At 44.5% G+C, this 16,233-nt stretch overlaps 1 protein-coding gene across 1 annotated transcript; it reads left to right on the forward strand.

Moving 5' to 3' along the window:
- Window positions 1-4,140: 4,140 nt before the first annotated feature.
- LOC138955383 (fucolectin-like) lies at window positions 4,141-14,225 on the forward strand (the record flags this gene model as incomplete). The annotated part of the gene is given in 3 exon segments (XM_070326995.1): window positions 4,141-4,144; window positions 13,493-13,726; window positions 14,017-14,225. Coding segments are annotated over 3 exon segments (447 nt in total), but the record flags the coding sequence as incomplete, so codon positions are not given.
- Between the last annotated feature and the right edge of the window lie 2,008 nt (window positions 14,226-16,233).

Below are 16,233 nucleotides of genomic sequence, written 5' to 3' on the forward strand. Positions count from 1 at the left end.
AGTACAGATGGCATCGTGAAATAATGAAATTTGATGCGAAGAAAAAATACCAAAACTTAGGATCTGAAAAAGTACACATAAACTACAACAAGCAACTTTCAGTTGGTACTTGTAATGCAATTATCAACCTGCCCCTAAATCATCACCATCCAACGACATAAAAAGCCTAACATAAAATGAAATTAAGGAGCATATCATCAACGTTATCTTGTGCACATTCCAAACAACTAACACTTGTTATTTGGGGACGATGAACCAAAGTTTCAACACTCAAGAGTCTGACACAGTCTCGCAGTCTGATACAGTAAGTCAACCCTATCATTGTGTGGGATAGCAAATTATACATGAAGAATCAATACCGATGCATCTCTGTGCCTTATCTTTTGTTTGGCACTTCATTCAAACACATTTACACAAACTGTACAAAAACTATTCCATGACGTGTAACAAAGTGCAAGCATCAATCTGTTAAATTCTGAAGGTGTTCACAAGACATGCAATTCTTACACAAACACGTTTGCACCCACGCGTACATTTTCCCTAGCCCATATATGGCTTTGCTTGCAAAGTACACCAACTTTTTGAAAAATACACTCAACTTTTTTGGAAAGTACTCTTGCCTCGGGTTTAGGGTAAACAGGTCTGCTTGTGGTAACATTAAGTGAGTGCATGTGTGCTGAAAGATGGCACGGGGATAAGTAGGAATGTTCGTTTCTTCTGATACAGTCACAACTGGCTTTAGGAAGATCAGCTGCTCAAAATGCTCGTTTGATGGCACATAGACGTCATCTGCACCGGCCCCACTTGTCCTTGATGTGTTGACTTTCGTCAAAGTTCTCTGTTTGCAACAGATCAGTGGGTTTTTAGATTTAGGGTTTGTTTAGTTTTATTTTATTTTATTTTTTTACAATTTCTGTTAACTCCTTCCAATACAACAGGGATAAAACAATTGTATTTACCTGTCAGTTTGTAGCATTATAACCAGTGTCTTCCAAACAGATTGAAAATGAAAAGATGAACTTGCCACTGACAGCTGCATCTGTTCAGTCTTCTCCCCTTTGGCTTTGCTCAAAAGTTAATCTTGTTGTCTTCATACTGTTAGTGTTACTCACAAAAGTGACACACACAAAATCAACAAAGGGAAACCGATAAAGATCTGCTGGTGGTTAAAATCCATTACAAGCTGATTTTTTCCACTGAGCCCCTTAGTCTAGTCAGGATTCTTCAAGTTGTAGTATGCAGCGGTACTGAGTCTAGTCTAGTCAGGTTTCTTCGACAGCAAGTTGTAGTATGATGATTTCAGCTTGGTCAGCTGCACTGAGCTGTAGTTCCGCTCATGAGGTTCACCAGGCCTGCTCTTTACCACCAATAGGCTGTCAACAGTTTCAGCTGATAAGGAGGCCCTCTGGTTTGTTTTGTTCTTTGTGACACACGAGAAGATTCTCTCACAAGCAGCATTGCTGTGTGGTATGAGAAGGATGCCCAGCATGATCTTGGTCAAGTTTGCAAAGAGTGGTGTCCCTGTGCCATCCTTGACCTGTCCAAGAGCAACCCAAGTTGCATCTACCCTCTCCTTGATCAATCCAGGAACAAGCTCGTGAGACTGGTACTCCACAAACTCTGTCTTCACATCATCAATGGAGGAGCTCTGCAGCAGACAAGGGAACCTCTTAAGAAAGTACATCAGCTGATCTTCAGTCACCTCCAGGCGACGTTCAGGGTCACAAATTTCAGCATTTTGAAGCAACACTTCCTGCATTGGAAATTTCTCCTTGATGTATGTACATCCAGCAACATAGAATTTTTTGGTGTTTGCATGAAACTCCTTCACTTTCTCTTCCCGCAGATGAGAGCTTGGGTCTGTCAGGAATCGGTCAGCCTCTCCACTCAGCAGCACGGTTGACTTGTGATTGGAAGGATTCTTGTAGTTAATCTCCAGGACAGTTTTTGAACGCTCAAGCGGTTTCCCACCTTCTCCTTTCTCCCTCTTCTTCTCAGCCAGAATGACAGGTTTGACAAACCTGACCAGGAGTTTTCTCATGAATCCGTGCAGGGATCTCATCAGAGTGTGGATTTGGGGAGCTTCACTCTGCAACTGCTTGTTCAAGGTATCAAATGGCTCCAGAGCATGCACAAGAAACAAACAATACAGCCTGTTTGTGGGTGACCTGGAAAACGTTTTCAGTCGATCAAGTCTTGCATGCGCATTTGATGTACTCGCAGACCTTCCACTTTCTTCCTTGAAGAACTCTTGCAGGGCATTCCAATTCTCCAGTATCCGTTCCAAGCATGACCTCACACTCAGCCACCGCGTTGCAACATGCTTGTGTATTTTCTGGTGCTTCACTTCATCTTGGAATCTTTCCAGGGCCGCCAGGCGTTTTGAGGAGTTCTGGAGATAGCAGTATGTATCCACCAAAACTTCATCCACGTTGAATTTGATTTCTGTTGCAGCCTTTAACGCAGCTCTGTAAGACAGAAGACAGAAGCAACTTTCATGACAATACTGAATAACAAGACAAAAGAAGGATTTTGCAAGTTTGTTAGGACATTTTTTCACTTTTTAGATTAAATTCAATTATTATGCTAAAAAAATGGTTGGTTAGTTAGTTGTTGCTTTTTGGGTCCAACGGACCATATAGGCCAAATCAGGACCCCTAAAAAAAAAAATTAAAAAAAATAAATAAATAAAAGAAATTTAAAAAAAATTATTAAAAAAAATTAAAAATAATAAAAAGGTGAAGCTTCAATAATTTGTATAACTGATAAGTATACCTGTGGATCAGGTGACATGGGCAGCCTGACAAATACAGTTGCGGTTGCTTTGCCTTCATGAGGCCATACACTCCATTTGTATGCCCCGTCATCACGGGAGCATTGTCACTCCCAAGAGCCATGCAGTTTTCCCAAGGTACAGAGGGCTGAGGCTGCTGATCTCCAAGCACAGCAGCATTCTCTGGTGGTGGAACTTAAGTTCTTTTTCTAACAGCGAGAAGATGTTTGCACCTGTACACATTCAAAATGAAAGACTGAAACCACTTTTGTGACACATGTTCATGCACCTATAAGGCTTGCCATTGTTTCATTTACAGTTAAAATTGCATAATTAAATTAAGGATACTCAAACACCACATGGCTATAAACATATAAACAAAGGTAGCAAATGTATAAAACTTTAATATGATCAGCACACACACACACACACACACACACACACACACACACACACACACACACACACACACACACACACAAAACAGGACGGGTTTTGCCACACATTCTTCAGTGTGACTACAAGTACATGCACAACACATCATTACTACTGCTAATGAATCTCACCTGTGGATGCAGCCTGAAGTCCAAGGGTTGGGACACCCAGAAGATTAGTACTGACACCAGCCTCTCCAATGGTGGTAATAACAACAGGATACTGTTTTTCCCTTAGGTCGTTTGAGCCATCCGTTTGAACACAGAAAGGTTCGGTCTGAATGTTTAGTTTCAGTTCTGCTTTGATATCTGATGCCATGGATTTTATCATTGCTGTATGTGTGGGAGGGGGGGGGGGGGCGCGGGAGATGGAAACTTGCTGTATGTTATGTAATGTATATATTGTGTGTGATACGTGGAAAATGTGATACTATTTATTTGCATGTATGATACAGGGACAAATGTGATATTTGTAGGCCTAGGCCTATACTAGTGATTACTGTGTGTGATACATGAAATGTGATATGAATGCTGTTTTTATATGTTATACTCTTACTTTCTGCCTATGTCTTAATCCCAAGCGCAAGACAAATTCTTCTATGTGGAAATTGAAGCCAATAAAATTTGAGTTGAGTTGAGTTGAGCTGTTGCCTTGTTTCTGCAGCACTGATACTGTTGTGCAATCTTCGAGTCTGGAAATGCACTTTTCACAGTTCGTGAAATAACATCTGCGGTTGACAGTGGCAAGTTGATTTTTACAATCATCTCTGAAAACATTGCTTCAGCACGGACTACAGGCTTTTCTTCTGGCAGGATTTGCTTTGCGGGAATGAACTTCATAATTCCTTGGCAGCTGTCAGCGGATTTCTTTGCAGCAACATTGTCCATGTGAGTTTTGGAACTGCAGTGTCGTTCGATGTCATATTTCCCGGCATGGGCAACGGAGAAATTCGATTTACAATACTTGCAGTGTGCATGACTTTTTCCCAAAGAAGACTCTACAATTCCTGGCTCTTTCTTGTATTTCTCCAAGAAAATCTGCCGTTTCTGCTGTTTAGACTTAGTACAGTCATCCGAAACTGGCACATTTTTCCGCTTCATTTTGACACGATTGTCCAGACGATCGCACGTGCCAACAACTGAACGAGGTTTCTACAGCTGAAGATTCGCTGTCATAGTTATCTCCCTTAGACCGAAACCGGTATCAGTTGTACCATCCCGTAATCAGCACTGGCCCACGATTGTCCAGACGATCGCACGTGCCAACAACTGAACGAGGTTTCCACAGCTGAAGATTCGCTGTCATGGTTATCTCCCTTAGACCGAAACCGGTATCAGTTGTACCATCCCGTAATCAGCACACCAACACAGGAAAACGTATTCTAGACTTTTTCTTATGCGTATTTTGTGCGTGTGTCGCGTATTATGCGTACTGATAAAAATTTGGCGTACAAAATACGCCCAAATCGTACTGGTAAACAGGTCTGCCGATTGCAACACTGAACAAGAATAACCCGAGGAGAGTTCTACAACATCAAAGGATTGAGAAGTCACCGAAGTGCATTTAAGGCTGGAGTACACTTTGGAGGCCCAATTTTAAATTGATTAGGTAGTTTTAAAAGTTACTTTTTCTGTTAGTTCAATGTTTGCTTTATCAGGAAAATACAAAATATAAAGGGCTTAACGCGCAAAATGTTAAGATAACGACTGAAGTTTAAGCATAGGTATCAGATTTTTTCACGCAAACACTACTGAATAAGTTGCAATATTGTATTGTGAAAATGTAAACAAAATAACAATCAGATGATCACAAACTGAAGAAGAGAAATAGGGAAGCAAAATAGAACATTAAACGTAGTGATTTTACTTGTGAATTCGGGAAAAAATCCTTTTGTATCCATTTTGAAGCTCAATTTGAAGCATGGAACACCAACAAACATTGATTAAAAGTGTTAAAGTGATTACAGTGTTCAGAAATAGTGTTAGATACCAAGTTGAGTTATCCCTCTTTACCAATTTAAAAAAAAATACACCTTAACGCGCAAAATTTTGAACTGTGATGCTTTTACTACCCCCACCCCCTTCCCATTGGTCAGAAAAGAGTGCATATTATCTTACAAATAGAAAAGCAGGGTAGTCAGATGATCAAAAACTTAAGAAGAGAAAGAGGGAAGCAAAATAGAACATCCAACATAATGATTTAACTTGTGAATTATGAGAAAACTATTTTTTTTACCCATTTGTGAAGCTTAATTTGAAACTTGGAACACAGACAAACATATATTAAAAGTGTTAAAGTGATTACAGTGTTCAGAAATAGTGTTAGATACCAAGTTGAGTTATCCCTCTTTACCACTGTTAAAAGAAATACACCTCTTGTCGCGCAAAATCTTGAACTGTGATACTTTTACTTCCCCCACCCCCTACCCATTTTTTCAGAAAAGAGTGCATAATTATTATCTACCAAATAGAAAAGCAGGGTAGTCAGATGATCAAAAACTTCAGAACAGAAATAGGGAAGCAAAATAGAACATCCAACATAGTGATTTAACTGGTGAATTCTAAAAAAAAACCACTTTTTTACTCATTTTATTAGCTTAATTTAAAGCTTGGAACTGTAGACAGAGAAAAAAATTAAAAGTGCTTCAGAAATAGTGTTTGATACCAAGTTGAGTTATCCCTCTTCATCACAGTTAAAAGAAACACACCTCTTGTCGCGCAAAATCTTGAACTGTGATGCTTTTACTACCCCCACCCCCTACCCATTTTTCAGAAAAGAGTGCATATTATCTTTCAAATAGAAAAGCAGGGTAGTCAGATGATCAAAAACTTAAAGAAGAGAAAGAGGGAAGCAAAATAGAACATCCAACATAATGATTTAACTTGTGAATGATTAAAAAACCATTTTTTTACCCATTTTTGAAGCTTAATTTGAAACTTGGAACACAGACAAACACAAATCAAAAGTGTTAAAGTGATTACAGTGTTCAGAAATAGTGTTAGATACCAAGTTGAGTTATCCCTCTTTACCAATTTAAAAAAAAATACACCTCTTAACGTGCAAAATTTTGAACTGTGATGCTTTTACTACCCCCACCCCCTTCCCATTTGTCAGAAAAGAGTGCATATTATCTTCCAAATAGAAAAGCAGGGTAGTCAGATGATCAAAAACTTAAGAAGAGAAAGAGGGAAGCAAAATAGAACATCCAACATAATGATTTAACTTGTGAATTATGAGAAAACTATTTTTTTTTACCCATTTTGAAGCTTAATTTAAAACTTGGAACACAAACAAACATAAATTAAAAGTGTTAAAGTGATTACAGTGTTCAGAAATAGTGTTAGATACCAAGTTGAGTTATCCCTCTTTACCACTGTTAAAAGAAATACACCTCTTGTCGCGCAAAATCTTGAACTGTGATACTTTTACTTCCCCCACCCCCTACCCATTTTTTCAGAAAAGAGTGCATATTATCTACCAAATAGAAAAGCAGGGTAGTCAGATGATCAAAAACTGAAGAACAGAAATAGGGAAGCAAAATAGAACATCCAACATAGTGATTTAACTGGTGAATTCTGAAAAACCCCACTTTTGTATTCATTTTATTAGCTGAATTTTAAAGCTTGGAAGACAGAGAGAAAAAAAATGAAAGTGCTAAAGTGGTTACAGTGTTCAGAAATAGTGTTTGGTACCAAGTTGAGTTATCCCTCTTCATCACAGTTAAAAGAAACACACCTCTTGTCGCGCAAAATCTTGAACTGTGATGCTTTTACTACCCCCACCCCCTACCCATTTTTCAGAAAAGAGTGCATATTATCTTTCAAATAGAAAAGCAGGGTAGTCAGATGATCAAAAACTTAAAGAAGAGAAAGAGGGAAGCAAAATAGAACATCCAACATAATGATTTAACTTGTGAATTATTAAAAAAACATTTTTTAACCCATTTTTGAAGCTTAATTTGAAACTTGGAACACAGACAAACATAAATTAAAAGTGTTAAAGTGATTACAGTGTTCAGAAATAGTGTTAGATACCAAGTTAAGTTATCCCTCTTTACCAATTTCGGCTGACTCTGGCGGGAACTGTTGAGGCTACGCTAACCAGGAGACCGGCTAACCAGGAGACCGGCTAACCAGCGGACCGGCTAACCGGCAGCGGACCGGCTAACCAGCGAACCGACTAACCAGCATACCGGCTAAGCAGCAGCAGCAGAGATAAAGCTAAGTGCACCATGTCGTACGCACCCCGTTGACCACCGTTGTCTTTTCGTATCTATGATTTCATTGGAGTAGTGACAACGTGGGGTGTGTGACACCTGCACGAACTAGGGCTTTTCGGACAGAACATTCTCATTTAACTATATTTACACGGGTTCAGCGTGTTCCTATAATTTTCTACATACTACTGGCATTTTGTCAGTGAACACTGGTTTTTTACGTGTTGAGAACGTAAAAGGAACATATTTTGAGTGAAGGCTCGAGGGAGGTGGAGAGTTTATACATAAACAGGCGTCTGAAACTTATACTTTTGTTGACTCTATTTAATTGTATGACTGCGAGAGTGGATCGTGGTGTGGTTAGTTAATTAGTAGTAATTAACCGGTTCATAATCACCTTGAGTGATATATTGAAACGTGACACATGGGGGCCAAGCCGGGATTTACTCAGTTAATTTCTGACTGATAAAGACCCACCAATTAAGGATAACTAAGAGCAGATAATCTCGTCAGTGCTCGACTTATTTTCTGCTTGGTGCTACCCTTTTTTGTATAGTTTTGATCATATACCACACCTTAAGCGATTCACATCTTGCAGGAAATGTAAATTGTAATTTGTGAGTTATTGTATGCGCTAACTGTGATTACTTCCCTTTCCTTTGTTTGTGAATCTTTGTTGTTGTACGTTCAGAGTTTTCCGTTGCAGAGAGCTGAGCGGGGTTAACGGATTTGTTGTTCGTTTTACTCAGTTTTCTCTACATTGTTGTTTCGCATTCTGTAACAGGTTACATTTCTACCGTCTTGTTTTACTTGGATTTTTCTCCATATTTTGACTTTGTTGGAATTTTGGGGGGGAAGGGTCCGAGGACTTCTGTCCTAACCAAGGCTGTGGGAGACACTCTGTTTCACCGCAAAAAGCAGCCGATAAAGTAGGCCACGGCTGTGGGAAACACTTTGTTTCACCGCAAAAAGCAGCCATAAAGTAGGCTACGCGATCTGTTCTACACCGTTTGGATTTTTCTTCTGCATTTTCTGGTTGCTGGATTTTTGTATCCACCGCTTTCATCACCGCGTGTTCTAGCTATAGCTGCGTTAGACTTATTTTGGTAATAAAGCTTTGCTAAAACTAACCATGGCTACAGGGGGATCTCCTACGAGGAGAATAACTTTCGAGACTCCTGGGAGCGAGCAACCGACTGAGCGAGACGCACGCGTTAGAGCCCGAAGCGTTCTAAAACGCTTAGAAGTAGAACGGAAGGAAGAATTTGAGCGACTGACAAGAAAAGAAGAACGTGACCGACAGGACAAGAAGGACGAACTTGACAGACAAGAAAGGGAACGACAGGCAGAACGACAGGCTGAACGAGACAGACAGGAAAGGAAAGAAGAACGTGACAGACAGGAAAAGAAAGACGAACTTGACAGACAAGAAAGGGAACGACAGGCAGAACGAGACAGACAGGAAAGGAAAGACGAACTTGACAGACAAGAAAGAGAACGAGACAGACAAGAAAAGAAAGACGAGCTTGAGAGACAGGAACGACAGGCCGAGCGTGACAGACAGGAACGGAAAGAGAAAGAGCAGGCGGATCGCGATCTCCAGCTAGAGCTAGCTAGGCTACAGGCCGAGAAGGGTACGCTTACTCAGGCTAGCGCGCCGACGTTTGTTGCCGACCGTACGAGACTGCCGACGTTCGACGATGACAAGGACGAGCTCGACGATTTTTTACGCCGGTTTGAGCGCATTGCATCTGACCAGAAGTGGGAAGAGGCCACGTGGGCTAGCCGCCTTAGCACCTGCTTAAAAGGACGCGCATTACAGCTCTACAATGCTTTGGATGACGACGAGGCGAGAGACTATCAGGCACTTAAGAAGGCGTTACTCCAGCGCTTTAACCTGACTGCTGAAGCCTACAGACGACGTCTGCGTAACAGCAAGAGACTGAGCGGCGAGCTGAGTCATCAGTTTGTGGCACGCCTTAATCTCTACCTGCGGCGCTGGGTGGAGATGGCCGAAAAGGACTGGACCGTCAACGACCTTGCCGACCTCATTGTCATGGAACAACTGATGTCCAGCCTGCGACCTGAGGTGGTGACCTTCGTGCAGGAACACCAGCCAAAGACTACTCAGGAGGCAGCCGACTGGATCAGAGTGCACGAGGACGCCCAGGCGATCTCCGCCAAATCTTCAGGCTCACGGCCAGGAAAATCGGGAAATTCGGGTTCTTCAGGACCCAAGGACGGGAAGGACGATCAGGGACACAAGGGATCGAGTTCCAGATCTGACATCCAGTGTTACTACTGCAACAAGCGGGGCCACGTGAAGAAGGACTGCCACAGGAGACAGGCTGACCAGAAGGGCGTTCACTTTGTTGGCAGTGAGGAGTTAAGGGACGTCACGAGCTCATGCACCATTCCACAACTCTGCGTTCCGTGCTCCAGGAAACATTTCCAGCCCCACTGCAACGTCTACGTTAACGGAGTGAAGGGCGAAGGTCTGCGGGACACAGGGGCAGACATGATAGTGGTTCGGGCGAGTCTAGTTCCAGCTATGGCCTACACAGGAGACAGCATCAGGGTGAGAATGGCCGAGGCATCTCACGCTCACGACTTGAACACGGCAGTGATCAAGGTCGTAACCCCGTTGTTCACGGGGACCATTGTGGCCGTCGTCATGGACGATCCTCCATGCGACCTGCTCATTGGAAACCGGGTCCAGTTTGTGGACGGCGTCACCAGGGAGGTTCCCGTTTATCGGGCTCCCGACGTCATTTCAGTGCTCACGCGGGCACAGGCGGAGCGAGAGGACAAACCTCTCAAACCCCTACCTGCTGCACGAGCTGCCCTGGGGAACGTGACCCCCGCGCTTCTCGCGAAGGCTCAGGATTCTGACCCGACCTTAGCTACTCCTCGGGAGCATGCGAAGTCGGGGAAGGTGAAGCTGAGCGGGAAGCATGGGAGGTCAAGGTTCCTCAGGGACAAGAAGTTGCTCTACCGTGAGTTCAGCAACCAAGAAGGTACATTCAAACAGGTTGTCGTGCCTCGCGAGTTTCGCGAGGGTGTCATGGCAACGGCACACGACTCGATTCTGGGAGGTCATCTTGGTACCAAGAAGACCACGGATCGTGTCTGGCGCCACTTTTACTGGCCAGGCATCTGCACGGATGTCCGACGTTTCTGTGCGTCCTGCGATAAGTGCCAGAAGGTGGTTGCCAAAGGAAGGGTGAGGAAGGTCCCCTTGGAGAAGATGCCGCTCATCGACGAACCCTTTCGTCGGGTGGCAGTGGACATCATCGGGCCCATCTTGCCTGCGTCTGAGGACGGAAACAGATACATTTTGACCATGGTGGACTACGCTACTCGATACCCAGAGGCGATCCCTCTGAAATCGATTGAAGCCACGCGAGTAGCTGAGGCTCTGGTTACTATGTGGTCCCGGCTGGGAATTCCATCAGAGGTACTCACCGACAGAGGCACGCAGTTCACGGGAGGAGTGATGGCGGAGGCAGCACGACTGCTATCACTGGAGCAGCACTTCACCACTCCTTACCATGCTCAGTGCAACGGACTGGTGGAAAGGTTCAATGGCACCTTGAAGACCATGCTGAGGAAACTAGCTCAGGAGAAGCCACGCACGTGGGACAGGTACATCCCAGCATTGCTTTTTGCATACCGCGAGGTTCCTCAGGAGAGCTTGGGCTTTTCCCCATTTGAGTTGTTGTACGGCAGACAGGTACGCGGTCCCATGGCTATCCTGCGTCAGGCTTGGACAGACGAAGAAGCTGACGAGGAGGTGCAGACGACAGCGACCTACATCGTAGAACTCAGGAACAGGATTGAAGAGACCTGCAAACTGGCTCAAGAGAACCTGGGAAGAGCAGCACAGCGTTATGCGCGAGGATTCGACCGCAAGGCACGGCCGCGCAGCTTCAAGATTGGAGAACGGGTGTTGCTACTTCTACCTGTCAAACACAACAAGCTACAACTGCAGTGGCAAGGACCTTTTGAGGTGACAGCGAGGGTGGGCCAGAACGACTACAGGATCATGATGCACGGGAAAGCACGCCTGTACCACGCCAACCTGCTGCGCGCCTACATAGAGAGGACAGCCTACGGGGAGAAGAACAAAGACCAGAAGAACAAAGACAAGAAGACAGAGAAGGTTGCAGTCATCAGGGGTGAAACGAGGGGTTGCTCGTTCTTGAGGACGACCTTTCTGTCTGGAAACAGACCATCAACCTCTGCAATATCTTCAGGTTGCAAGGTTGGCAAACGCCAGACTTATGCGCTGGGCGTTGATTCTCCAACCGTACCAATTCACGGTACGCGTCATACCGGGCGCCAACAATGTTGGAGCTGACTTTCTCTCTCGGGCTGGAGAGGAGAACATGACTGTGAGCGAAACCGAGGTTTCGTCTTGAAGAGGGGAGGTGTGTCACGATCGGGTGACAGAGACCAAGAAAGTGTCACTCAGTGGAGTGCCTGTTCTTGGTCGTGTATGATAGAAAGCGCCTGTGCGTGATATTGGGTTACAGCAGAGTTTGCTGACGGTGCTCTACGAGCACGGATGTTTTGTATCGCACGAGTTTTACAGTGGAGGTTTCTGCTGTCATAGCTAGGGCTGACGGTTTTTCGCTGACAGCGCACACGGGATTTTCACGGATTGAGTTTCTCGTGTCTTTTTCTGCTTGGGAGGCAGAATTGTGTATAGCTGGACTGGGTTTTGGGACAAGGTCAGTCACGTGTATTTGGCTAGGTGGTCTGTCAGAGACTCAAGGACGGCACACTTGACACCCAGCGGCAGAAGGGGAAGGATCGTATACACAGTTTCTAGAGTATGATGGTTTTTCACCGAGTATTATATTCGGCACTCTAGGGGAACTTCCACTAGTTTTTCCTTTCTCCCTGCCACGTATTTTGCTGAGGACAAGTCGTCAATTTTCCTTCGTCGGCGATGGCTTTCGCATAAGGATTCGACAAGGGGTTCTGGACGGTTTTGGTCACTGTTGACGAACAGAGGCTGGTCCAGGGAGGAAGCGGACTTTGCTTCCATTGAGAGTACAATCATAGGCTTTTGAGGTAATAAATCATTATTTAACGCTGTTGATGAGTCTGTGTTGTGGAATGAAATACTCTCTGTTGTTCTTTCCAGGTTAGCGCATAATTTACTCTCTGTGACGCTAAAATACTAATCTGTATATGGTTTTTGCAGATAGGGAGAGAAGGACGGAAAATGACTGTTTTGTTGTTGTAAAAAGTCCATTTTGTGCAGGCCCACGTGCTCGATGAGATATTTAAAGATGACATGTTTTAAGGTGGTGGGTGAGGGGTAGCTGACATGTTTAGTGCACCGATGCTTTCTGTTTGCAGCCTTCGTTTCGTTTCGCTTCGTTCGCCTCGCTTCGTTACGTTCCTGTAACATCTGCACGGCTGACTCTGGCGGGAACTGTTGAGGCTACGCTAACCAGGAGACCGGCTAACCAGGAGACCGGCTAACCAGCGGACCGGCTAACCGGCAGCGGACCGGCTAACCAGCGAACCGACTAACCAGCATACCGGCTAAGCAGCAGCAGCAGAGATAAAGCTAAGTGCACCATGTCGTACGCACCCCGTTGACCACCGTTGTCTTTTCGTATCTATGATTTCATTGGAGTAGTGACAACGTGGGGTGTGTGACACCTGCACGAACTAGGGCTTTTCGGACAGAACATTCTCATTTAACTATATTTACACGGGTTCAGCGTGTTCCTATAATTTTCTACATACTACTGGCATTTTGTCAGTGAACACTGGTTTTTTACGTGTTGAGAACGTAAAAGGAACATATTTTGAGTGAAGGCTCGAGGGAGGTGGAGAGTTTATACATAAACAGGCGTCTGAAACTTATACTTTTGTTGACTCTATTTAATTGTATGACTGCGAGAGTGGATCGTGGTGTGGTTAGTTAATTAGTAGTAATTAACCGGTTCATAATCACCTTGAGTGATATATTGAAACGTGACATTCTCCTCTATCCTTAGATCTCTTTGTTGGTTTGATTGTAAACGCATATTTGCTTGGTTCCTCAGAACTGAGCAACGTAGCCCTGCACAAGCCAGCACATCAGCACAATGGGACCAGGTTCACAAACGTAGCTGGCCTGTCCGTTGACGGGATTCGGCTAACCTCGCTCGACTACTGCAGTCACACCTGGTGTCCCCCCACCCCGTCCTGCGGCTACGAGCCAAGGTGGTGGGTGGTGGATCTGCAAGGGTTTTACGTCATTCATGCTGTCGTTATCACCAATCGAGGGGATGGTTATGGTAAGTCAGTGCCCCAGCGAAACAGGCGCGTGTGGTTAAAAGGCTTATCAAAGGGGGGGGGGGGGGGGAGGGGGGCCTTAAATCGTTTCATAAGCCACAAAGTTTGCGTTCAGGGCTGGTCAGCTTTGCAAAACGTCAAAGGGCGCATGTATCACTGCCGTTAAGAGTAAGAATAGGTCGATGTCAGATAATCCACTCATGTTGTGTAGGTTCAAGGATTACTTTCACCAAACGCGTTTGTGGGAATCTGTTCTTGTTTACGATCTTAAGTTTTTTTGGACCCATTGCAGGGTTTCGACTGTCCAACTTTGACCTGGAAACGTACTCAGAAAACCCTGTAGCTGTTCCCTCTGCGCAGCGGAACTTGTGTTTCCATCAGCAGTCGTCGGTGGGCGATGGCGCGACAGTGAGGTTCGACTGCTACCAGCCCTCCAGAGGGCGCTACGTCATGGTCAACAAAAGGACGTCAGAGGAACCGTTGCAGCTGTGTGAAGTGGAGGTCCTAACTGATCTGCAGGTCGCACGTAAGTGTGTGTGTGTGTGTGTGTGTGTGTGTGTGTGTGTGTGTGTGTGTGTGTGTGTGTGTGTGTGTGTGTGTGCGTTCCCTTCTCTTAGGGAGTTAACCAAGCCGATAACTGTACGGAAAGCAATGGTAAACTGTCGGGGGATCGTACGAAGAAATAAAATCACTTATAGGAGGAGCGTATCAAAGGTGGTAGGGGAAGTGTATCAATAAAATTCCGAGTGTCCTAATTAATCGTCCAAATATAGAAAGATGGAAAGCTTTGAAATGATCATTGGTGGTTCAAAGCAAGTGTTTTAGATTAAAGAATATCCCCGGATAAATAAATCGAAGCACAATAACTCACACCGGTGACACTATGACGGTTCCCCTACGCTTTGTGTTCGGTGCCCTGACCCTTTGTGTTCGGTTCCCACTCGGTTCCCACACGCCAAAATTCGCGGACAAGATCGAGGTACTGTCACCCAAAACATCCATTTATGGTAGTATTACGCAATGTTGCTCTCTGAGAATGGTCTTGTTAGATCTGTGAGTGTTTACACTACATGCCTAGGTGCTGTTGGATTGAAGGTTTTTGATATTTTAGCCGTTATTAGGTAGAATGCCTTCCACTTTACTGCAAAACTGCATAATTCGTAGCATCGGCAAGAAATATCCTACCAAAAAATGCCTGCTTGGAACTGTCGTTGGTCCAGCAAAAAGTTCAACATGTCTGTAGCAGACAGCCCAAGTTTCAAGATTGTAGGGCCATCCAAACAGCCGTAATAATAAAAACAACAAAAGTAGTCAGTGAAATTGGCTGTGTTCGGTCCCCCCACACTTTTGTGACGTAGGCGTGACGATTCCCATAATTCATTGTGTCGGTCCCCACTTTCTGTGTCGGACCCCACTTTCGACCTAATTTCTCTGTGACGGACCCCACAACCAGCCTATTTTGTGTCGGTCCCCACACCTTCTTGGATTTATGACTTGCCGGTTACTTGTATCATTGTATTCATTGAATCTAATTGTCTCGGAGTTATTTTTCAGCAAAAACCGGCAAGGCAGCACCTTTTGTGATACCAAGTAAGTCAGATGACATCAGTATGTGTGTGTGTGTGTGTGTGTGTGTGTGTGTGTGTGTGTGTGTGTGTGTGTGTGTGTGTGTGTGTGTGTGAGAGAGAGAGAGAGAGAGAGAGAGAGAGAGAGAGAGAGATTGACACCTTTCCAGATCACTCCGGTTATGCGACACTACCGCGAGCGTCACTACCGCGTGTCACACTACCGCGAGTACGACACTACCGCGTGTAACACTACCGCGTGTCACACTACCGCGAGTACGACACTACCGCGAGTATAACACTGCCGCGTGTCACACTACCGCGCGTACCACAACCGCGAGTACCATAACCGTAGAGAGAACGCATGCAAACTTACTTCTTGTGAGTTTGTGTTCTAACTTTGATTGGAATCAACCCATTCTATATGTATTCTGATAGTGTGTTCTGATCGTTTTGAGTTCTTGGTTAGCATGACAAACATTGAATTAGTGTTCAGAGAACAGACCAGGCCTTTTTGTTTTATATTTCAAGGAAACATTTCAACCTTTGCCTTCAGCCATGGAAGTCATAAAATGACACGCGGTAATGTTATACTCGCGGTAGTGTGACACGCGGTAGTGTTATACTCGCGGTAGTGTCGTACTCGCGGTAGTGTCGTACTCGCGGTAAGTTGTGTTTCCGTACCCGCGACAGCGGCAGCGACAAAAGAAAACGCGCGCAAACGCGTGACGTGTTTCCGTAGACTAAGAGTAGATATTGGGAAGGCCAGTTCAAGAAGGTGTGGGTGGATCAACACATAATTTGCTGGTACTGGGAACCGTCCCAGAGATAAATAATGTTAGGCCAAAAAAAAAATTGTCTGTTTAGGGTAACATGACCAAAAAAAGTAGGGTCGGTAGGTAGGTAAATTTTTTTTTTTTTTTTTTTTTTTGGTAAATGCTATG

Source organism: Littorina saxatilis, unplaced genomic scaffold (assembly GCF_037325665.1).
Source record: "Littorina saxatilis isolate snail1 unplaced genomic scaffold, US_GU_Lsax_2.0 scaffold_1904, whole genome shotgun sequence".
Classification (NCBI taxonomy): domain Eukaryota; kingdom Metazoa; phylum Mollusca; class Gastropoda; order Littorinimorpha; family Littorinidae; genus Littorina; species Littorina saxatilis.